At 43.6% G+C, this 23604-nt stretch overlaps 1 protein-coding gene across 2 annotated transcripts in view; it reads left to right on the top strand.

Annotated features, from left to right (window-relative positions):
• The window catches only part of CTNNA1 (catenin alpha 1), a 125647-nt gene that overhangs the window by 30845 nt on the left and 71198 nt on the right, over positions 1-23604 (top strand). For both annotated transcript variants that reach the window (XM_030504960.2, XM_030504961.1), the window contains exon 7: positions 2967-3170. In XM_030504960.2, the coding sequence (XP_030360820.1) occupies positions 2967-3170 (204 nt within the window). The remainder of the gene's footprint in view (positions 1-2966; positions 3171-23604) is intronic.

Below are 23604 nucleotides of genomic sequence, written 5' to 3'. Positions count from 1 at the left end.
AACTAGCTCTGAAACAGCAGTTAGCCTACTGCTGCATTAGATGTAAGCCGTTAGTTTATTTGAAATTGATTATTTCATAATATATTTATGTAATGTATTCTTCTACGTGACAGAAATGATTTATTAAAGGTGAATAATGTGTTTGAAACTTCCCAAGCTACCTATTGAGAAGAACATGAAGTGGGAAGTTTAATATGGTTGGGAATGGAGTCATTTCAGTGATGTGTTGTACTGATCTGTCATGTTCTTTATCTTGCATTCTGTGAGTTACTGAGGATAGCCATGCATTTTTACTGAGAACGCTTTCCTTTTGAAGCCAGTGTTCTGTGTCTACCACTGATTCAGCCTCTGAATTTCAAACACCTTGGCAGTAACTTGCCTCTAAAACTTTATTTGATATTGCAAAGCCATCACTCAAAATATGTTTAATACTTTAGCTTTTGCCAGATATTGCTCATTTTCCTTTTGCTCTTAACACTCCTGTTCCTCCCCTTTGTTATTTTCTCTGCCATGTTTTGTTTACGAGGACAAAGCACTATTTGAGTTCTCCCTGTGCCCAGTGTGAAGCCTTCTATATGATCTCTTGGGTAACATGGGGGTGTCAGGGTTGTCCTGATCTTTGTGATGGTAATTTCAGTTTTAAGTCTGCTTTTCTCGAATTCCAGCAGTTGTATGTTCAGCTACATAAGCCTTAAAAAGCATGCCTCAGGTTGGCACCTAAGGAATTAAAGGTTTGAGCAGCATCTGTGGGAGGGGAAGGCAGGTACTGTAACACCACCAGTGCTAAGGACTGACTTGGTTACATAGACTTCAGTCATAGATTCCCAGACTGGTTTGGGTGCGAAAGGACCTTAAAGCTCCTCCAGTTCCAACCCCCTGCCATGGGCAGGGACACCTTCCACTAGAGCAGGTTGCTCCAAGCCCCTGTGTCCAACCTGGCCTTGAACACTGCCAGGGATGGGGCAGCCACAGCTTCTCTGGGCACCCTGTGCCAGCGCCTCAGCACCCTCCCAGGGAAGAGCTGCTGCCTCAGAGCTCATCTCAATCTCCTCTCTGGCAGGTTAAAGGCATTCCCCTTGTCCTGCCCCTACAGGCCCTTGTCCAAAGCCCCTCTCCAGGTTTCTTGTCAGCCCCTTTAGGCACTGCGAGACGATTACAAGGTTCATGGATTATCTCATCTAGCTCAAATCATTTAATGTGATTTCTTATATATGGCCATATTTCACTCTGTGAACTCTCTAATACATGGCTGGAGACTTTTTTGAGTGTTGTAGTTCACGTGGAGCTTTGTAGCTTTTAGTTCAGTTTTGTGGGGCACTTGAACAAGCCCTACTGCTGTTTAGTGCGCAGTGAGCACGATAGTTTTGTCATCTCATTCCTGCCAGAGGAGACTGACAAAACAAATGTGTTCAGGTTCTTGGCAGACTCTGTCCCTGCGCCTCATTTCCTGCTAACTTCTGAGTATTGTTGCGCTCTGGTAATAGAGGCTTTGCACACATGTTCTCCCAAATACTCTAGTGTTTGTACTGTGATGGTAAAATATTAAATGGCTACTAGAAGATAATCACTATCTCTGTCTTTGATAGTGTAGTTCTGGAGTTGTAGCATACTATTGTTGTATGATCCACATAGCTAAAAGTTTCAGGAGGAGTGGGGACTGTGTTGGAGAACAAGTGCCGTGTTCTAATCCTGCTGCAAAGGCTACGTGGTTACTCTGTAGGGAGACAAGATGGGCTGGCTGGTGGGAGAAGCAGTGGTTGTGATGTTGGTGTTGAAGTTATTCTGGGACACAAACTGGTTGTGAAAACTCCCACGTGAAAAAAGAAAGTGATTCTTCCCCCTACTCTGCTCTGTGAGACCCCCCCTGCAGTCCTGATCCAACTCTGGGGCAACAGCACAAGAGGGACGGGGAGCTGCTGGAGCGAGGCCAGAGTTGGCCCCGGAGCTGCTGCGAGGGCTGGAGCAGCTCTGCTCTGGAGCCAGGCTGAGAGAGCTGGGCTGGGGCAGCCTGGAGAAGAGAAGGCTCCTGAAGGGGACACCTTAGAGCAGCTCCAGTGCCTAAAGGAAACCAACCCAAACCATTCTAGGATTCTATGAAAAAACCCTTTGGGGCTTCTTTTATAAAGAATTAGCAACATCCTCCCCTCCCAACCCTGTAGTAGAAATAAAACCAAAGCTTGAAATGGCCAAGTAATTTTTTCCTTAATAAATTGCAAACCTGTTTAAGTGAATCTCGTGTAAGTCCTCACAAGGTGATAAATACCACACTGCTGCTTCCCAGTGAGCTTCCGTGTGTGGTGGTACGGGCCGCTTGAAAAGCAGATTATGTCAGTACTGCTGTTCCAGCCTTAAGTCTCTCAGTATGAGCCATGCTTACTAATACTCTGTCAAGATAAACCTGTGATGGTTTTCTGCCATGAAGAAATTGATTTCTGTGCTGTTTGAAACATTCATGTTGATGTTCCACTTTGAAAATGTTTGAGAACACTGTTGTGTTTACCTGAAGAGATTAAAGACTCGATCAACTAGGACAGCAGAGCACTGTACATAGGGCTAATTTTGGATGTTTGTTTTCCTTGGGTTTATGTTCATGATGGGATAGTTATATCTGACAACTTAACTAGTGAAGACATGTCTGCACTGACATGTAGTTAAGAAGAGTTCTGTACTTTGAACCTTATTTGTGCTGGCACATTTGATTTTTGCCATTCATGTAACGAGGCTTCCCGTGGCCAAGTTTTGTTCAGCTGTCAAAGCAGTACAAGAAATGACTAGCAATGTAATCTGCTGGGGAACCTTTTAGTCATTCCACAAAACTACTCATGAAAATCATCCTCAGTGCCAGAAGTGTGCGTTTTTTGCCTTTAACGCCTGATGGGCTGTAAATGTTGTTTGTCTGGGTGACTTACCAGTAACTTCCTGCTTGGTCTGGTTACTAATTCCTAAATTTCTTGATTTTTTCCTAGAAACAAATTATTGTGGATCCATCGACCTTCAGCGAAGAACGTTTTAGGCCTTCCCTGGAAGAGCGCCTGGAGAGCATCATTAGCGGAGCAGCCCTGATGGCTGATTCATCCTGCACACGTGATGACCGACGGGAACGTATCGTTGCCGAGTGTAATGCAGTGCGACAGGCCTTGCAGGATCTGCTTTCAGAATACATGGGCAACGTGAGTATCTCCTGGCCTGTTTGTATACTTTGTGTGGTTTTTAACTCCATGGGATTCTCTAAAACATGGAATCGAAGCTGTGTGGCTCAAAGCTTGTTTGTTCTGTTCCCGAACAGAATTGGAACAGTAGTCCTGAAAGGTTTGTTAGGAGGTAGGATCAAACCTGCTTAAATCATCAACGGTCTTTATCTTCAAATGGATCTCTACTCTTCGAGCAACTATTATGAGTATAAAGTGTTAGCCCTTTGTCACTGTTCTTATTTGATGACTGTTAATATTGGTTTGTATAGAAATAGAGCAGAAGTAGTCTGATTGTCCACCTCGGTTTACATAAGGTGACCGGGTATGTGGAAGAAGTGGTGCTTCATTTCTGTTGAAGCTTGGAAAGTTCAACTGCCTCATCTTCTTAGCTACAGGCATAGATTCTCAGAATCAAGTTAATTACTATTGCTACTCAGTTCCAGTAGAGGTGATGTATGATGTTAAATATTTAGCAAGAATTCCTGAGAACAGTTTGGTATAAATGTTGGACTGAGTAGTTATTTTCCAGTGTTCAGGCATTTAATGTGCACACAGTATTTGAAACCTGAGAGTGTTTCTATGGTTGGAACAAGTGTCGTGTCACACAGATGAGCTGCTGTGTTTTGGAGGGCATCATGATGTAATACTGAACATCCTTCCCTCCATTGCCTCTTTTGTTTGCATCCTGGTGGGTTTTAATCTGAACAGCTCTTGCTGTGTGAAAGATGAGGTTGGGATATCACAAGATTTACACTGTGTCTAAACTTTAACAGTATTTAAGTTGACTTCAGAAATAAAGTTGCAGAAATGGCAACAACTTAAGCGAACTCCGTGTCTTGTAGCACTGTAGCAAGTAAAATTGGCTGAAGAAATCTTAATGGCATGAGGAGAAGTCTTATTTATGCTTTTGAGCATGTGTGAGGTGAAACTTAGTTCAGAGATACCTGTTTTAGACAGTAGAATTTATTGAAGACGTGGCTGTGTTATGCAGCTTATCCTCAAATCTTTTGATGAAAACTACTTCAGTGTAGAGTAAAACAGATCTGAGGGCTGCTGTGTGCGGACTGGGGTGGTACAACTTGGAGAACAGATGCAGTGTGTGGTAGAGAGGAAGTAAAACAAGGATTTCTGTTTACCAAAGACAAGGGCAAAGTAATTGAACGAAGCTGAAAGCCAAGTCTTACATAGCCTGCGGGCTGAGTTAGGTACTTCATGTAGTCTGTCTTAATTGCTTGTGAAAGTAGCTTGTGCTCAGCATTGACATTATATAGAACTTAAGAGTGCAGCTGTGAAGCAAGCATGACGTTGTACCATTTAAATTTCCTTTCAGAGCAGGGTGTTTTATTAGTATATGATGCATCTGTAATAATCCCTCAAACAAAAGTGCTGCTGGATTGGATGAAGCCCCGTCTGCGTGATTCGGAATAAAACATCCACCAAATGCTAAGTAAAAATGTGGAAGAGGTAAATGCTCGGTCTTGCACGTAGGAGTTGGTGGCATTTCTCTCATTGAAAGTTGGTTGATACCTGTGTAAAACTGCAAAGTGTTGACTGCTTCTTGCAGAAATACCTGTCCTCCTCCTGGGCTGTGTACTGTTGTCTCTGATAGGCAAGTGGAAGTAATCACACTGAGATGGAAAGAATGTGTTCCCTCTGTTATCTCTTTTAACACATTGTGAAATTAGTGGAGCATGCTGAATTTTTTAAAGTCACTGCTATGTTATGATTGTAGACAGTGTAGTTGGGGAAATGAGATTAGAAATTCAGTGAAATGGAGTGGAAAAAGCAATTGATAAATTATGGTGGAAATGTGGGATGGTGTGTAAAAATCCATACTGTAACCCCCTCAACGATTAAGCTGAAGAATGACTAATAGTTGGGAATCTACACAGTGAAATAGGTTTGATACAACTACAGGAAGAGTGGGGATGTGCTGGTTTACAGTAGTGGTAGAGGAAATGTCACATCATGTATATGTATGATATACCCACAGCTATACAGTACCCAGCCATCTCCTGCTATGCTCTTCTCCAGTCTCCCTTTGAAGGAGGAAGTGAATCAGGCATTAAATCTTTTAATTGCACAGCACTTGCAGTGCATCATAAATCCTCTCCAAGTGCTAGAATGAGAGGAATTTATTGGCCAAGTATAAAAATTCAGAGAGAAGACTGAGTGAGGAATACACTGGTTGAAGCACAGGAATGTCTTGAGGCACATTCCCTTTTAGTTTTAAATGCCTTCTGTTTTAGTGACTTCCTCTGGCTTTTGGCTTTTCTCTCAGATCTCTGGCAATAAAAAGGCTGTTTCCTGGATAGTTTGTTGAGTGGTTTGGAGCCGTAGTTCAACTGGCTCTCTGGGCCTGTCCCCGGGGGCCTGTGGGTCCGCAGGTGTTGCAGGCTGTGTTACCGTGTGTGGCAGCGGTTTCTATCTGAATAACAGTTTTCAGTAATCAAGTGAATAGTAGGATCTCTTGACCTCTACTGGCATGGTGTCATTAAGAATGAACAGCAATCGGCCCCTCCTGGCCAACTCCCCCCAGTTTCTATACTGGGCATAACGTGCTGTGAGATGGAATACCCCTTTGGCTAGTTCAGGTCAGGCTCTGCTTCCTCCCAGCTTCCTGTGCTCCTCCTCCCTGGCAGAGCATGAGACTGAAAAGTCCTTGATTGGGGTAAGTGCTACTGAGCAACAGCTAAACCATTGGTGTGTTATCAGCATTGTTCCCAGGCTAAAGCCAAACCACAACACTGTTACTAGGGAGAAAATTAACTCTATCCCAGCTGAAACCAGGACGCATGGGGATGAAACCTGTAATTATGCCTCTAAAAGAAGGACAAGCTTTGCTTGTTCAGTGGTTTGTTACAGGCATTGTTTCCTCTTTTCTTAGACTGGAGTGCATGTTATTTCCTCTTCCATTTCCTCTTTCCTTTCTTGCCATTGGCAAGAATAGTCCAGCTTGGTCAAGCTAAATTTTGTACGTCAGGGCCAGTGTTGTATGTTGACAGTGGTCAGTAGTGGATCCTACAAGAAAGAGGACAGTAACAAGGGGGGTCTGTAGTTTTGCTTACCCAGAGTGTCCCCCAAGCTCTAGCAGTGTGTGCCTCAGGTACTTCCAGAGCTAGCATTCCTGACTGCACTTAATGGCTCTTGATGGGCTTTACACCAATGAGTCTATAGTTTCTATCTGAACCCTTATAAACTTGGAGCATCTGTAGTCTTCATTAGCAAGGAGTTCTCCTTTGTAAACAGGTGCTGTGTGAAGAAACATCTCCTTTTGTTCTGAAGCAGAACAATGTTCTGCCTGTTCTGTTAATGTGTTCAAGGCCAGGTTGGACAGAGCCTTGGGTGACATGGTCTAGTGGAAAGTGTCCCTGCCTGTGGCAGGGGGTTAGAACTGGATGATCTTAAAGTCCTTTCCAACCCAAACCATTCTATAATTCTGTGAATCTATGATTAGATGTTTCCTCCATCTAATTTAGGAAGAGACCCTGAGCAGTTACTCCTGCTCATCATTTCCTATGCCACTTACATTGTTTCAGAGCCATATCATGGAGAACACTTCAGCCTTATCGTCCCCAGAACGAAGTGTCCTATGTTTTATTGGGTGCTTGCTGTAAACAAGATACTCGACACCTCCTCACTTTGGCTGTGCCCTCATTAGCAAACATCATGGTGGGTGAGGATGGGATTTGTGCACTGAATTAGGGCTCGATGCCTGTGCTTATCTGCATTTCACAGAAGTTTGCATCACTGACTTCAGCCTAGTCTTGTGGACTGGGTGCTAGTTAGTATTTGCTGTGGTAGTGGCTGTCTCCTTGTTTAGATACATTAAGAATCCAGCTTATGTGGTCCCAGAAGGTTCTGAGACGGGAATCACACTGCATGTGGTGGCAGTGATTGGAAGGTGAGTTTCAACAGTGTGCTTCTGATCCAAGCCAAAATGCTGGTGTGGGCACATTCTGTGATCTCCTCCTGCCCCTTGTCCGGATCTTCAGATTCCGTTGGAAATCTGGGTGCCAAATCTGTGTCTGCCATTCAGGATTCACAGAGTGTCCTGGTATCTTCTGGTTGTGTTCTTCAGTCCTGTGCTAAGGATGCCTAACACTTCGTTTGCTCTCTGATAGCTGCTGAGCACTGAGGTGGTATCTTGAAACAGCTGCCATCAGGATTTAGCTTCTAAGTGACAGTGGTAGGAGTCTCTATCTGTGAATGTTAAGTGAGATGGTCCTTCTCTTGTGCATCACTTACTGCTGATGTCCACTGAACTTCATCTGCCATTTTATTACACAGCCTCTTGGCTTATAAGCCACATTCCTTAAAATGCCAGCTGTTCATCCCTTAATTGTAGCATCTGATTCTTTAGCTTCTTCCCCTCATCTTCCCCTTCACCCTGGGAGAGCTGGTTTTCATTATGGCTTTTGCTCACTTCTCATGGTTCCAATAGAAAACAGTTTTCCTTTTTAAACTTGCATTGCAGATCCCTCCTGGATTGAAATAGCAAACACAAATGTCTGTATGCATTTGATTTTCATTACTTGGAATAAGCTTGATTCTTCCTGCTAGTGCTGAATAGCAGAGCAGGAGTAGGAAGGCCTAAAAAAATTCATAATTGATTCTGACTAGTGCTGTAGAAGCAGAGTAGTCCAAGGTCTTGGATCTGGAATGCAATAAATTTACCACATCAGTCATAGCTGTTTGTAATGTAACTAATGGATGGCAAGGTCTCATCTGTGTGTCATCTGTTTCCACCAAGTGTTCTTGGTGTGTGTTCTACTAACTAAATGGGAAAGAAAAAATGCAAAGCATATTTGAGTTTAGTTGGACATTGATACCAGGCTTAGGCAGGGGAAGAGGACAGAACAAAGTGTCTACTTGAATGATGTCCCACATTAGTACTACAGTGATGAAGGAGTTAGTCAGAGAGCTAGGATCCTGAGTGCAGCACTGTAACACAATACAGCAGAAACAGCCTTTGGTGTCTAACTCCATAGTGTTCTGTGGGTAGACATTGACCAGTTGCAGTTTGCTCCAAATAAAGTCTGAACCAGAGTACTCTTTGGCACTACTACCAATTTACTCCAGTGTTGTCTTTGCTCTGGCAGCTGGTGCAGTACCTCTTCCAGCAGAGAGAGCAGGTACGATTTCTGCCAATATCTCTGCTTGTCTGTCCTGAACTAGTCAACTCTGCCTCAAATTTATACATGTAGTTTTCATTGCAGTTGTGTTATCTGAACTACTTCTAGTGAATGCATAAAAACCCAGCAGTGGCCTGATAGAGCTGAAATGTTTCTGCATTTCTGAGAAGCTGTAGAATGGAGAGGTAAGAAAACGTGTCTGCAGGCAAAAATCCACAAGCTTTATGTCGTGACAAGTTATGTGCTCTTTGCTGTACCTCTCCATGGCTGTTATTAGCACGGAACCTGGGCAGCTTGCCATGATTTTTAGCTGCTGTTTTAAATATGGTAAATGTAGGAGATGGTGGGTTTTGAGGTCAGGGTTCTGGAGGTGGGGTTTGCAGGTTAGGAATTGCAGGCCATCCACTGGAAATGTAACCGCAAGCTTCCGCTCTTCTCTGACTCTGTTGAACTTGCAGAAGACATCAGTTATCCCAGTGACATGCAAGACTGGAAATAAAGACTTCTTTAAGCTTTTGACAGCCCATTTTTTTTATTACTTGATGCAGGTGCCCTGAGGGATGGGGACAGTTGGACTTCTCTTCATAAGCACTGTTCCAGAGCCACTCACAGCAGTGATAGAGGTGTCCATGCACAGAAATAAGCAGAGAGTTCTCATTTTAAGTCTCTTCTGTCCCCCATCAATTTCTAATGCATACAGCTACTCTTTCATACACACACCAGTAACTCAAACGTGTACCAGCACAAACTTGGTCACAAATTGTAGTTTGGTTAGTGAGGAATGCGGACGTGGAGCCCCATTGTGTACCACATGCTCTTGTACAATAAAATCCCTTGTTACTACATTTGGAAACGATAAATCATGTTACATAAAGTAGCTTGACAGGTCCTATTTCAATGGGAATTTTAATGCTTTCATATTAACATTCTGTGTTCTTGACTGTCTGGATTGCATTAGAGGTGCTTGGCAGCAAATGGAGAAAACCCACGGGGGGCTGGTTTCAGAGCAGGCGTTCCAGGCACACATTACTTCAGCTGATTTCCTTTCTTTATTCCGGTTTCCATCTTCTGTTTGGCCTTAATTGGTTGAGTACCAGGGCTGGGTCTGTTTAGGGGTGATGGTTGTATTTCTTGTAATGTTAGACTTTAATCTAATTTACAATGGTATAGCACAATTGAAGGCGAGGTGGTTGAACACCAGGTTGCTGCACTACACTGCCTAATAGGAGCTCTTATGTGCTGGCCAGTGCGGTTTGGCTCTTGGGATAGCTGAAATAGGTCTCAACACTTCTGGTTTAGACTTGGTGGTCTCATAACTTGCTATATGCTTGGTTTTGCCCTCTGTTTCTGTGTTCAGTGTGCTTACGTAAATGTACTGCTTCAAAGAAGTACTGTTTACTCGCTATTAATTTTGCACTTTATTGCTTTTCTTCCCTAAGCTTCTTTGAGCATCTCTGATGCTTGAAAATGGATGTCTAGGAAAGTGCCTAGCTTATCTATTCAGCATCTTTTGGGAGAAATAATTCTGTTTTCAGAACTACCAGTGAAGGGTATTTCTACTCCTGACACGCTTGCAATTTACAGAATGGAGATATGTCTTCATTATGAATGTGTCTACTGATAATGTTGATCCACAGCTTTGTATTCCCATCAATGATCCAATCTTGGATAGGAACGCATGTGAACCTTCACATGACTGTAAAACTTATTTACAACAAGGGTCTATATATTTGAAAGGGCTCTGACATAGCCCTTTTAATGAAAGCAACTGTTTCTGTGGAGATAGATGGGAATTAATGGCAGACTGATCCCTGTTTATGATAAGGATGCTGATAAAAATTCTGCCTTCAGATAATCTACACTTTCTTTTTTAATATTGTTTCTGTCAGTTTAAGATGCTTGAATGCTGATGTGATGGACGTGGTTTGAAAGCCTGGATGGATTTTCCTGTCCTGGACTTTGCTGTTCAGTGAAGACAGCTATGCTGGGCACTAATTTCCATAGACATTATCAGTTTGACAAAGATGCTGTGTTTTGAAAACAAAATATTTCTGAAGTGATACAGTTTTAAAGTTTAATGCTTACAGGCTGACAGAGAATAAATAATTCAGCCTACGTGGAGTGAAGCCTCATGAAGATGATGAGAATTTCACACTGCATCAGCTGGGCATTTTTGAGCCACAGAAACGAGCTTCCTGCTTACCCAACAACTTGGGACTTGGCAGGGGGTATGTTTTCAGAAGACATGCTGAGAACTTTTATTTCTTCGGTAGTAATACAAGGACCTATGGAAATAAGCAGAAGCCAGCTCAAGCAAGGCTTTATCCACCTTGTAAGCTTTGGAGTTTAAAGCTCTTCAACGCTCCTGGTCATCCCAGCAGTTACTCTGAGCTCATCCCAATGTGTATGTGGAATTGCTGCTTTAGAGATCCCCAACAACTGCTGCCATGAGTGTGCTCAGCCTCAGAGGGGAGGTAGGCCAGCACATCTGGCCTCCAGTTGTGTGTCATGGCCTTAATGCCTACTTAAAGAAAGCCAGCAAAGCCCAGCACTCACACCTGAAGTCTAGTTCCAGCACAAGCTTGGCAGGCTATTGAAATCTTAAATCATTGCTCTTCTCCACCCACTACCTTCAGCCTTTGCTGCTTGTTTGGTGCAAAATTGCTAGTAATAACTTCAATTGAATAGATTCGACAGTATCTGGGGCTTAGTCTGAACTGTCTTGTACAGCAGCACTCAACCTTGCAGTCTTTCCACGATTTTCAGCGTTTCTGTTGTAGACTCTTAATATATGTAAAGGAAGGGAGGTTACTGCCCTCACTTACAGTGCTTATTCCGTTCAGGTGTGCAGCAGGATTGAAGTCTAATGCTATCTCTAAACTTGAGAATTGAGTCTTGCAGATACATTGTGTGGCAGTGAAGGCTTCCATCCTTCCTGATCCTCCTTTCCTCCCCCACCACTTTAGGCTTGTATTGATGAAACGCCTGTTTTTTCTTTCTTGTAGACATATATCTCTCTCCAACGTTAGCACGTATTAAATATTTTCCAATATTACATTATAAATCCAAACTCTTCTTACTCTGCTGTTCATCAAATTACATCTAAGATCAGTGGAAGGAAGATCTGATGTGTGTGCACACTTGTTTGTGGTACAGCAGCTGGCATTTAGCAGCATTTTACTTTTGAGCTGTAAACCATTTTACATAAATATGTGATAATGCTATGCATGGATCCTGCTTCACAATTCTGTTTTGTCACTTAATTTGAATTCTACTGTTTTGTAGGAAAATATTTGAACTCTATCAGGCTATATAAGATGAAATCTACAGTCACCCCTCATGAAGCTCCATTTGGTGGTACTTGAGTACTCTCTTAAAGCCAAAATCGAGGAGTACAGAGGGAACAGAGCATGCAAGTTTGCGCAGTGACTACTGATCTGTGGAAAAATAGTCTTTTAGCCTCTAGCAGGATCATGCTCTCAGTGTGCAGAAGTATTACACACACAACTGGGCTTTTGATTTTCTCTAGTTGGAGGAAGGGGAAGATGAAATTATTGCAAAGTTGGAATGCTGCAGTTTTTGCATTACAACAAAACACTTTCACCACAAGTCCAGGACTTCCCTGTTTTTCTTTAGCCTTGACGTAATACAAGCTCTGGATTAAGTTCCTATCTTTCTACAAGATGGGATTCAGTAGATAATGAAGTGAGAAAATGAGGACAGTCACTGTCCATGAACACACATCCCTGCTACTGTCTGGTACCACTTATATCCTTTTCAGTCCTCCAGTGATGGGCAAAACCTGTTGTGTTCTATTATATTGCTTTCCAGTATCTCTTCACCTTTTTTATAGATCCCGATGCGAGCAGTAGAGGTCTTGATGGACACCCAGAATTTCCAGTCTAGATGTTTGTTTAATATCTGGACTGTGCTCTTTGCTTAACCTGTTTTATCCTGTATAAGAAAGCTGGTGTTCTGTAATGCTCATAATGTGTCCAGGAACTTTAGACCTACTTTGTCCCGGAAAGTCAACTGAATCAATACTGAATAATTAGCATTTGTGGCTTATCCAAGTAGTGGCAGCCCTCTTGAATGTAAATAGGGGCAGAAGAGTGACTTAATCCTCCTTGTGTCTGAGCAAAGGCTGAGGGTCAAGCTGTATCTTGGAAAGCTGTTGAAATAGAGGAGAAAATGTTGGCTTCCTTCTGGTCTGCACAGGGACATGTCCCTTCAGCGGGAGGGACAGGAGCTAGAGGCAAAATAGCAGAGACAACTTGTATATTGTCAGGGTTAAAATCCTTTGCTCAAAACTGTTTGAAAACACTGACTTCAAGAGTTTGGAGACTCTATCCTCTTGCTGAATTGGCCCTCTGGGTGGTTTCCTTACAATAACAGCAACAAACCTATAGGCTTTCAGGCCAACAACTTCCTCGCAAACGTGTGCTAAAAGATGCATTTTCTTCAGCACCAACTGTAAAAGGTTTTCCTTGGCCATCAGGCCAGAAAGGGAAAACCAGGGCATTTGCAAGATTATCAGTGAGCAGTGGAAAGGCAAAGCCTCCTGGTTCTGGACTTGATTTCACAAATAACTGTGCCTTTCATAAATGGAGTGTGTTTTTCTTTAACGTCTGTGTGTTTCAGATTGAACGCAAATGTTGCGTGATGTGCAGCCACTCGTGGATTACAGACTCATCCTGCCTGTGTGTTAGCCTCTGACTGGCAAGAGGAAAGGGTTTTGCCATTTGTTGGGTGCTCTACTGCTGCCATATGTGGCCAGAAAAAAATTGCTTCTCCGCTTAGAATCTCTTCTGTGTGCCTGGGGTGCTGTCATCTGTGGCTTAGTGAATATGATAACTTGAACTGACATTATCAGTTACTTTATGAAACCTGCAGAAAGAACTTGGGAAATGAAGCCTGGGAGCTCTATGGGGAAAAAAAACCAAAAAGCCTTTGAAAACTAAAGGTATGTCTGTGGAGCAAAAGAAACGTGGGTGATGTGGGAGTGTGCAGTGGTGTGACTGGTGAGAGATGAGGTACAGTTCTTCTGGACACAGACACGGTAGTCTTGCAGACTGAGGTGTTGAGGCAGTGGGGCCTGTGGTTGGGCACTGAGCCCCTTCTTCTTCTTGCCTGCTCCAGATTTTCCTTCTAGCTTGCCTTTAATAGAATCCGAGACTGGTTTGTGTTGGAAGGGACCTTAAAGCTCATCCAGTTCCAACCCCCTGCCACGGGCAGTGACACCTTCCACTAGAGCAGGTTGCTCCAAGCCCCTGTGTCCAACCTGGCCTTGAACACTGCCAGGGATGGGGCAGCCACAGCTTCTCTGGGCACCCTGTGCCAGCGCCTCAGCACCCTCACAGGGAAGAACCTCTGCCTAAGGGCTCATCTCAGTCTGTCTTCACTTTGTTCAAAGGGTTCAGATGTGTATCTTCCCCTCCTCACCAGTGAGCTTCATGGACTGTGAGGGAAGAGCTTGTGTAACGTGGGGCTTTGCCTGCTCTTCCCTGCCGTGCCTTTGAACTTCTCCTTTGAGGACTGTCTTAATTATTGAGTCATTTGAGGGGGAGAAGGTGACATGAAAGCTCTGATGTCAAGTACAAAATAGGACTGCAGCTATATCATTTGATACTGTTCCCCTTAAATGCCAAATTGTGAATTTCCTTAGAGGCAGAATGAGTTTTTGGGCATGTCTCCAGGAGTCAAAAGAATCCCAATTCTAGAGGTCACTGGGCTGAAAAAGCCAAGGAAATGAGAAGTTAATGCAGAAATAACTGAAGTGTTTAAAGAAGAAAAAAGTTGAAAGCCCTTCTGTCTTGTCCCTGAGCACTTGACCCCTTTGGAGCTAATGGCCTGCAAAATGGTTGCGTTTCTTCCTGAGGGATCTTTGAATTGAGGAAGGGAAGGTCTTCACTAACTTAAAAATCTATGTGCTTGCATTGTGAAAGCTGGTTTGAAGCAGGCTTGGCTCTCCTGTAGCTGCAGGTAAGATTGGTGCCTGTGCTTGCTTGGCGTATTGTGGTCTCCTGCTCATCCCCACTTCTGGGGACACATCTGTGGTCACACATGACTGCTCCTGCCTGTGGAGGTGCAGTGGGACTCCGCTGTGCGGGACCGTGACCAAAATGAACGAGATCCATGAGGAGTAAGTGTGCAGAGGAAAAAGGTAGTGATTAAGCAGCAATTCTTCATGCCCTGGTACTCCCCCATACGCTGTCATGAGGACTTATTCACAGAGAATGTAAGAGTGGCTTTTGGTGACGGGTGCTGAGATCTCCAAACTGCCTCTAAATCATTATCCTCAGTCACTTTTGTAGTGCTGGGGAAACATCCCCATTCCTCACTCCCCCCAACAGTAAAATCATGGGTACTCTCAGCTGGTGTTTAGGAAATGGTTTTGAAAGAGCAGGGCTGTATCAAGTGCACAGGGAACTTGTGTCCCCTGGGAGTGTTCCTGGTGTCATTTCCAGTAGACTGGTTGTTTTATGCATTTTGTGGAGTTGCTCTATGGCTTTGGTTATATTAGCACTTCTGGAGCAGTGCCCGTGTAAAGGGAAGGGTGTTTTTGGAACTAGACTGCAGTCAAGTGTATATTCAGTTAAAGCTTATTTCTTGGTATAAAACTGAATTTAACCAGCTGCATTTTTCAGATCACTGTCAGCTTATGTACATTCCATTTCCCTGCTTTCTGTGCCAGGTTGTACAGTTCTGTACATTAATTGTTTGTTTTGAATAGCTGCTGCTTTATCATCTATCTAAGGCTAGTTTAAGTCATCTATGTAATGATTTCTTTACAATTTGATGCTGATACAATAAAAACGTGAAATACCTTTGCATCCTATAGCTCTCTGCTTTCCTTTCCTTTTCTAAGCCTTACCATAGGTGATGCTGCCATCCTGCTCCACCTTAGGTGTGCTGACTGCTCCTGAATGCTTTGTTTCCTTTGACATCCCTTTTCTTTTGAAGAAGGGCAGCCACTTTGTGTGCATCAGAGGCTGGTGCTGGAATTCCAGATACTTTAAAGCATCCTCATTATCTGCAAGGGTGGCTGGTGATGAGTTAACTCAGTAAATAAAGGCTTGTTAGTGTTTCTGGAAAGGATGACGTTGTGCATGCCACGTTTCTTGTGCCTTTTTAATCCTGCACGGTTCCTCAGTGAGGTACTTCAGGTAAATGAAGGTGAGGTGAATAAGATTGCTGCCTTTCTCTAACTGCAGCCACTGGTGTCAACCTTGCAAGGATGTTCTTGTTTCAAGCAATTTTGTTTTCTGTGGAGGCAACTGAAGTTACTGAGATGTCTCCATCCCACACGCACAAGATACTTGGGCTTTTTGGTGCTGGTAAGGCTAGAGGTGCTCAGTAGCTGGGCCCTTGACATTCAGCTTTTGAGGCTATTTCCAGTTTTTAATGCCTTTTGCTTCCTGTCAAAGGCAACTTGTACCTAGTTTTTGTGCTGCTGTATTGCTGGTTAAGACAGCTTAATCCCTTCCTACAGGAAATACTTAAATCTGTCACAAACTAAAGCTATTTATATGTCTAATAATGAGTAAAGGATACATTAATTCTAGCTTTGAATGTCTTATGACTTGTATTGGTAGGATTGTTTTATTATCTGTTCCTCTGAGCTGTCTTGCCAGGAGTTAGGTGGCTTTATTCCCAGATTTATAATGCATTCTCTTCCTCTTGGAAAGGGCATATGCTGTCTTGGCTCAGTCTTTTTAATTTGAGTTTTGCAGGGGTCTGTGTTGTTCCAATTTTAGTTGTTCTATTTCTAAAGCCTTTCACATGCACGTAAAATATAATAAAACCTAAAATATTTCAAGGCTGTTAGAATTACTGCAGGTGTAAACATAAGCCTGCTTCTCATATTCCTGCATATATCTATTAGTTCATGGAATTTGCAAAGGCAAAACTTGAGAAGATTCTTTAGATAAGGTTAGTAACAAACATTAGAATGAAGACTCCAGCCTGTAAAGGTGGCTCTGCAGTAGCAGATCGCTCACTGGCCCCAGCAGCTGCCTGGTGACTCCAGCAGAAGCATTTTGTCCCTCTGATTTGGAATTCTGAGACGTTTCCCCATCCATCCTGCTACTCCCATCTACCCCAGTGAGAAGAATTGACCTGTAGCCAAGCTTAACTAGTTGTCATTCAACAAAATCACTTGTGAGGGAACAGCTGTAAGTATTGACAAAATATTGTGCTGCCCTTCTCGAGCTCCATGGTTGTCATTCATGAGCAGCCTGGCTCAGGCCTCACCTGCTTGCACAGTGATCAGGGGTGATCCAGCATCATTTTCACCTGCATGCTGTCTGAAGAAACGCTGTAGGTTTAAACGAGCTTTTATCAGCAATTCTGATACATCTCTAGGGTCTGCATAAACCCACGTCATTAGACTGTGGAGGCTCTTTGTAGCAGCATGGTGCTGTCTCATAGAATCACAGACTGATCTGTGTTGGAAGAGACCTTAAAGCTCACCCAGTTCCAACCCCTGCCACGGGCAGGGACACCTTCCACTAGAGCAGGTTGCTCCAAGCCCCTGTGTCCAACCTGGCCTTGAACACTGCCAGGGATGGGGCAGCCACAGCTTCTCTGGGCACCCTGTGCCAGCGCCTCAGCACCCTCCCAGGGAAGAGCTTCTGCCTCAGAGCTCATCTCAATCTCCTCTCTGGCAGGTTAAAGCCATTCCCCTTGTCCTGTCCCTACAGGCCCTTGTCCAAAGCCCCTCTCCAGGTTTCCTGGAGCCCCTTTAGGCACTGGAGTTGCTCTAAGGTGTCCCCTTCAGGAGCCTTCTCTTCTCCAGGCTGCCCCAGCCCAGCTCTCTCAGCCTGGCTCCAGAGCAGAGCTGCTCCAGCCCTCGCAGCAGCTCCGTGACCCTTTTCAGGACTCACTAACTCGTATCACTGCTTTTCCGCTGTGCGTTTGCTGCTGCTGCCTGCTGAGTTGGGTGGTAGCTGGGGCTTGGGGCTGTGCTCCAGGATGTGCCTGTGGGAGCTGCCTGCCTGGTCAGCCCTTGTGCTGTGGAAACAAAACTAGCCACAGCAGAGCAGCCTGAGCTGGCTTGGTGGAGTCCTGAGCCCCAGCTCCATATGTCCTCTCTGCTCGCAGTGGGGTGAGAAGAGAAGAGGAATATCAGCAGCAAAGTCCTGAAGGATTAGGGTGCTAGACCTACTGCAAAATAACCTCTTTACATCTGGTGTTGTGTAAAATAGAGCCTAAACACTCTGCTTCCCATCTGTTGATTAGGCAGGAACTGCCATCTCATGGGGGTCTGGGGAGGAAAGGTGCTGCTTGAAGGGTGGCAGACTTAACCAAGGGCAAGTTAGAGCCCTTCAACCTGGCTCTCAGAGCTCAGCTGGAAAACATGTTCAAGATAACAAGAAACATAAACCTCTTGCATGTTACCAAAGATTTCAGGTATGCTTGCTTTGTTAATGCTGGGTCCAAGTCTGGACTGTAGAGTCCTAACTTTGCTCCAGCACTGTGATTTAATGGAAACTAGGAAAACTCTGTTCAGTGAAAGCTCAGTTTTAGCCTCTGTTTGCCAATTTTGGTTTTCTTTCGAGCTCTGAAGGCAAAGGTGCATATTGTTGCAGGATGATTTTCTTGGCACCCTGGTGCTTTCTTTCCATTACTGATCTGTATGAATAGATATTTTTGCTTCAGTGGTGGAAATGTGCTGCAGAGGTGTAGAACCTTTGTGCTTTGTATCATAAAACCTATGCTGTTAGCTTCTTTAGATACAAGAATAAGCCTTAAGAGAACACTGGTAGCTCTGTTACCTGATAGTGGTACAAAAGTAGTACAAGATGTGTGAGAATCTGTTATTTTTCCAGACCAGACAGACATCTCTTCATCCCTTCCCTTCCTTCTTCTTATCACAGGTAAAAATAACAGTAAAAAAATACTCTGTGCTCTTCCAATACCACTGATTTCTTGAATGAAAAAATACCTTTATAGCACTAGATAGTGATTTTTTAATGGTTTGATTTCACCATTGCCTAAAAGAGGACTTGCTCAGTTACTGTTGCCTGGGAAGGTATTTGAATGAAATTGGGAGTTATCCCTGCACAAGGGATGTGGGGAGGGAGGGATGGATGGATGGATGTACAAGTTAGTAACTGGTTTCCTGCATGGACTGGGCATGAAATTCATTTCTTCATATGATTGAGATTTGATTGTCCTTAAGACATGAACTGCTGACAAACCAGCCCCAGTGCCTGCTAACCAGACCCAGCATTTTCCAGTGCTCCCAGCATTGCTCTCGAGTGGGACTTCTGGAGCAAGCAACGGGTTAGGAATGGAGTTTTAGCTTGGAGCAGTCCTGAAGATTTTGGTCAGCTGCCACTAAAGTTAAAAGATGTTATGAAATTTGGAAGAAGACTAACTTGTGTGTTCTCCTGATTTTCCTTTTTTGTTAGGGAACAGACTCTGCCAGGGTGAAGCTGCAAATTACAGCTCTCATCTGAGGAAGTTAAAGCTTTTAGAGGGTTTTTTAATATATATATATTAAAGAAGAGACTGCAAATATGTTACTAATTTGAAATATCTATTTCAAAGGCAGTGGAATTCTTTTGATAACATACTGGTAAAATAAGCCTTTTCTGATTATAACATTAAAAAGAAAAGAACTAAACTGCTTGTCAAAATAGAAACTGGGCTGTGTAATAGCCTTAGTAGAAGCTTGTTTAAATCATGAAGAACTTCTCTTTTCTGCTCAGAATGGGTGTGAGTTCTTTTTCCTGGCTCAGATCACCGAAACCTGTTCATGTTCTTTATCACATCTTTCACCTTGTGTCTGTGAGCAATCTGCGTCAGGTATGTGGACTTGTCATTGACTCCTAATCCTGTCAGCACTTTGAAACATTGCTCTTGCATAAGCAGATGTAGGAAACGGGACATACTCATTATAAAAAAGTAGTATTTCTAGTGTATTTTACCCATTTACATGGGTTTATGGCAACTGAGCAATAGCTGGAGGTTTAGACACCAGGAAATACCTGAAGTGCGAGACAGATAATGGTAATGGAGGAAAAAGCTCAGAACAAGGCAATTCTGAAGTAGTAGGCACATAATTTTAACCGACCTAGGTTAGGGGAAGATGATATTGTCAGAGCTGATGTACTTTTTATATAGATAAAGATAATGTTAAGTAACATTAAATGATAGAGAAGTCTGGTACTAAGATAGTATCTGTATCCCTGAGACTGCCTCTGTGCAGAGAATCCCATCTGCAAAGGCCCAAACCCTTCTTGAATCTGAATTCTTAAAAGTTTTTCTGCCTTCCAGAGGTAAAGTTCTCCATTAGTGGGTGGATTTTTGTCGATTTACTTTTAATGCTTTAAATATTACTTTCAGTTAGTACCCAGGGTCACTGGTTGCGTAGTTCACATTGTTTCAGGTGGATTCATTGTGTCACATATTAATATGTATATTCTTATTCATTACATATGTGTGTATCCCATCCCTGGCAGTGTTCAAGGCCAGGTTGGACACAGGGGCTTGGAGCAACCTGCTCTAGTGGAAGGTGTCCCTGCCCGTGGCAGGGGGTTGGAACTGGAGGAGCTTTAAGGTCCCTTCAACCCAAACCAGGCTGGGATTCTGTGATAATTCATGTTTTAGAGGAATGGGGTGGTTGTGTTGTGTTGTTGTTAATGTAACCCCATCTTTCCAGAGTGGTTTCCTTGTATTTTCATGCTTCCCAGTGGGTGTCTGGGGGTCAGGGAGTACAAACTAACTTATGATCCTGACTGTTGCAGCGCAGGTTGCAGTCGAAGGAGTTGCAGTGAACAGGTTTGCATAAACAATTGAAGCTGTTTTTTAAAGCTGATGATCACTTCCTAATTTACCTGATGAAGATTACTGGTTTTGAATAAATGGACGGTAAAAGTAGGTGTCAGAAAGTTCCTGTCTTGATGATGCAGCTTTACTGTGGCATATTCAAATGATGGAGTGCCCACTAAGAAGAAGAAAGCAGTCTGCAGTCTAGTAGCATCAGCTCATTTGAATGTCGTATAAAACTTTTTCATGTGTCTCTGGACACTCTCATTGGCATGCTTTGTCAAGTTAATTGTTGTCCACGGACAGTTGTAGATATGACGGGGTAATAACCCTGAAATTTATCTGTGTGGTGCACTGGAGTCGTTCTCCACTTTGTCAGTACTTTGCCTGCCATGTTTTACAGGGTGCTGTCAGGCAGCTGTTAGTCATGGGAAGGTCCTGGAGTGGTCTTGAGCTGCGTTAGAGGAGGGTGCTGAGCACTTGCACCTTCCAGTTCTCCCTGTAATGTCACTGCTTTTGTGCAAGTGATTTTTGCACAAGAACAAAAATCAGGTGTGATTTTTGCGTGTCAGGTGGTGGATGCTGTCGCAATCCCTGCTGGTAAAGGTGCATCTCTGCTGTGTGGGAGCAAGAGCTTTGAATTCATCCCATAAACACTGCTCAGGTTTGGAACAAAGTGGTGGTTTTCTCCAAGTTTTAGATTTGTCAGCAGATACCTACAGCACCAATAAATCCCAAACTTGGGAGTGGAAGAGGCATTGCAACTTGTTCAGCAGTTCCCAGTGCTGAAGGTATATTCAAGTTGCACGCGTGGTCTGTAAATAGCTGAAATGCCTTAGTCCTGATTTCATTGTAACATTATGTTATGCTGTGGACTATGTGGGTGTCCAGTTATTTTAGCTATGGGTAGCAGATGTCCCTCATCCAACGAACTGACATGTTTTAGCTGGTCTAGAGGGACCTGCTCTCCACTCACAGGCAGAGTAATTCCTGGTAAAAGCTCATTGCCCGTGGGACATGGAGCATGCGACTCTGTAGTTTCAGTGAAGGATGTACAGACATCTCCTAAAAGTTAACTGTCACTCTAGACTGTAGTAACTTGTCAAAGGTATCTGTTACTCTTCTTTTGTCATGTTAGAGATGTAGTACCTGCCAAAGCTTACTGTGTTCTTGTTGATAAGGTGGTAGTTCAGTCTTATCAAATGTTTAACCGTAACCTTTTGTGAAGCTTCTGGTGTCTTAGGACTGGATGCTAATTGCAGGCAAAAAGCATCTGTTGTGTAGTCAAAGCCCTCTTCTTTCCAAGTTCCACAGCTGCTCTGGTGCTAATAGATGTCCCAGAGCTAGACCAGTCGTCCGTAGAGAAGAATATAAACTAGAGATGGCTTTGCCTGCCTGTCTGCCCTGTAGCTGTTAAATTCTTGAAGGCCTGAACCCTGCAGATATGCACTTGATACGTACAGAGCTTCCAGCTGTCATTAGGAGTTACCAAACTTGGCTGCCTGTGCTGGGGTTCTGCCTTGCAGTCATCTGCTGCTCGCCTGGGGGCTGAGCAAGGCCCAGTCCTACTTGGAAACAGTGACACAGCTATTCCCATCTTCAGGATTATCTGGAAAGATTGAGGAGGAATCCCTTAACCTTTAAATTATTCAACCAGGATTTCGAGCATGGAGTTAATCCGAAGTCTCTGCTGGCCTTGGTACAGCAGATGTTGCTGTTCATCTGGGGACGGTGTGCTTCAGGGCTCAATAAGGACTTCCACTTCCTTACTGAAGCATGTTGTCTTATCCTGAGGACAACAGAGATGATGCTTTAATATCTCCTGCTCTTTAAACAAGAGGTATGTGGTTAGACCTGGGGGCTTGCAGAATGGCCTGCTGGGTGATTTTCCCAACTCTGTTGTTCTTGGCTCATATCCTGTGATGGGAGCATTCTGGGGGATGTTCCCTATGGGGTGCCTCAGCTGGGTAGCTAAATCTGACTTGCTCAATGCAGAGGTTATTGACAAAGCTCTGAAAGCATCTGCAGTGCACGAGAATGCATATATAGAATCATAGAATAGTTAGGGTTGGAAAGGCTGTTAACTGTTGTGTGGTGCCTTTTAAGATGGAAACCCACTTGTAATCCATGTTCCTGTCCCCTCCCTATGTTCTCACTGCTAACAGCTTGTGTCATCATTAGCTTTGCTAAGTGCTTACTTCAGGTGGTATCAGGGTTGAAGCCATCTCTTTGAGAGCAGCAACTGATAGTCCCAGCGAACAGCACATGGCTTTTGAGGCAGAGGTTCTGGGTACGTGATGGATTATTTAGGAGTTAGTTAAAGGGAAGAGAGGAAACGCATCCTTGTAAGAATCCTCGCTGTAGGGTTGAGCTGGATTCTGCATTAACACTCCTCTCAATGTTTTTAGCTCTTTGCAAACCTGTAAGTAAAACTACTTTTTTTGCTAGAAGCTTTTCTGCAGTAGTTTGAACACTTCGTGAAGGATATTTCAAGAATTTTGGTAGCTATAGAGTTGAGAGCTATCTTGGAAGAACCTTTCTACTTGAAATGCATTTCCTGTATCTAGCGCTGCCTTTAATCTCATGCGGTCTCGCAAAACCCGTTCTACCTATTAAATATGCAGTAAAGCTGTTCTGTTTGGTAGGAGATTGTATGTTTAAACAGCAGAAGTCCTCATTGCTCCTGTATTTTAAGATTAAAAATTCAGCTGCAACACTACCTTCAGATTCAGAGCCATTAGAATGGATTTTTCAGATTTATTCTCCTGATTATAATACAGAAAATTAATTGCTTTTGACTGTAAGGAATTAGGACCCATTCATTATTTAAGAACCTTCTTAATGGATGAACCTTTCTGATTACTTCAAGACGTTTTCTGAAATAAGGCTGCTTTTTGAACTGATATGAAGCATAATGCACCTATATCAAACAGTGGGTGCACTGCACACTCCTTAGGGGTAAGGACTGGTGGAAAATTCAAACAGGACTTTATCTGTTTCTAGTTTTCTTCAGCATTCAACATACAAGTAATGGAGCCCACTGGGAGAACACGGGGGTGAGTTTCTTGAACAGCATTTAAAATCATAGAATCAGAGACTGGTTTGTGTTGGAAGGGACCTTAAAGCTCCTCCAGTTCCAACCCCCTGCCACGGGCAGGGACACCTTCCACTAGAGCAGGTTGCTCCAAGCCCCTGTGTCCAACCTGGCCTTGAACACTGCCAGGGATGGGGCAGCCACAGCTTCTCTGGGCACCCTGTGCCAGTGCCTCAGCACCCTCACAGGGAAGAACTTCCAAAATAACTCCCAGAGCACGTGGTTCCTGATGTCAGATATGACAGAGCTTTAACTCATTGCAGTACACTTGTTTTCCTGGAATCTTCACGGTAGTGAAATTGATACGATAACTATTCCATATCACTGTTTTCCATAAGAACGGAGGACAGTGAATATTAACATTGGGTTTATGGTGGGTGAACACTTGTGCTGAATTCTGTCCCTGGCC

The sequence above is a fragment of the Strigops habroptila genome, chromosome 12 (assembly GCF_004027225.2).
Source record: "Strigops habroptila isolate Jane chromosome 12, bStrHab1.2.pri, whole genome shotgun sequence".
Classification (NCBI taxonomy): Eukaryota; Metazoa; Chordata; class Aves; order Psittaciformes; family Psittacidae; genus Strigops; species Strigops habroptila.
Note: the sequence above shows the minus strand (reverse complement) of the source record. Positions and strands in the feature narration are given on the sequence as shown.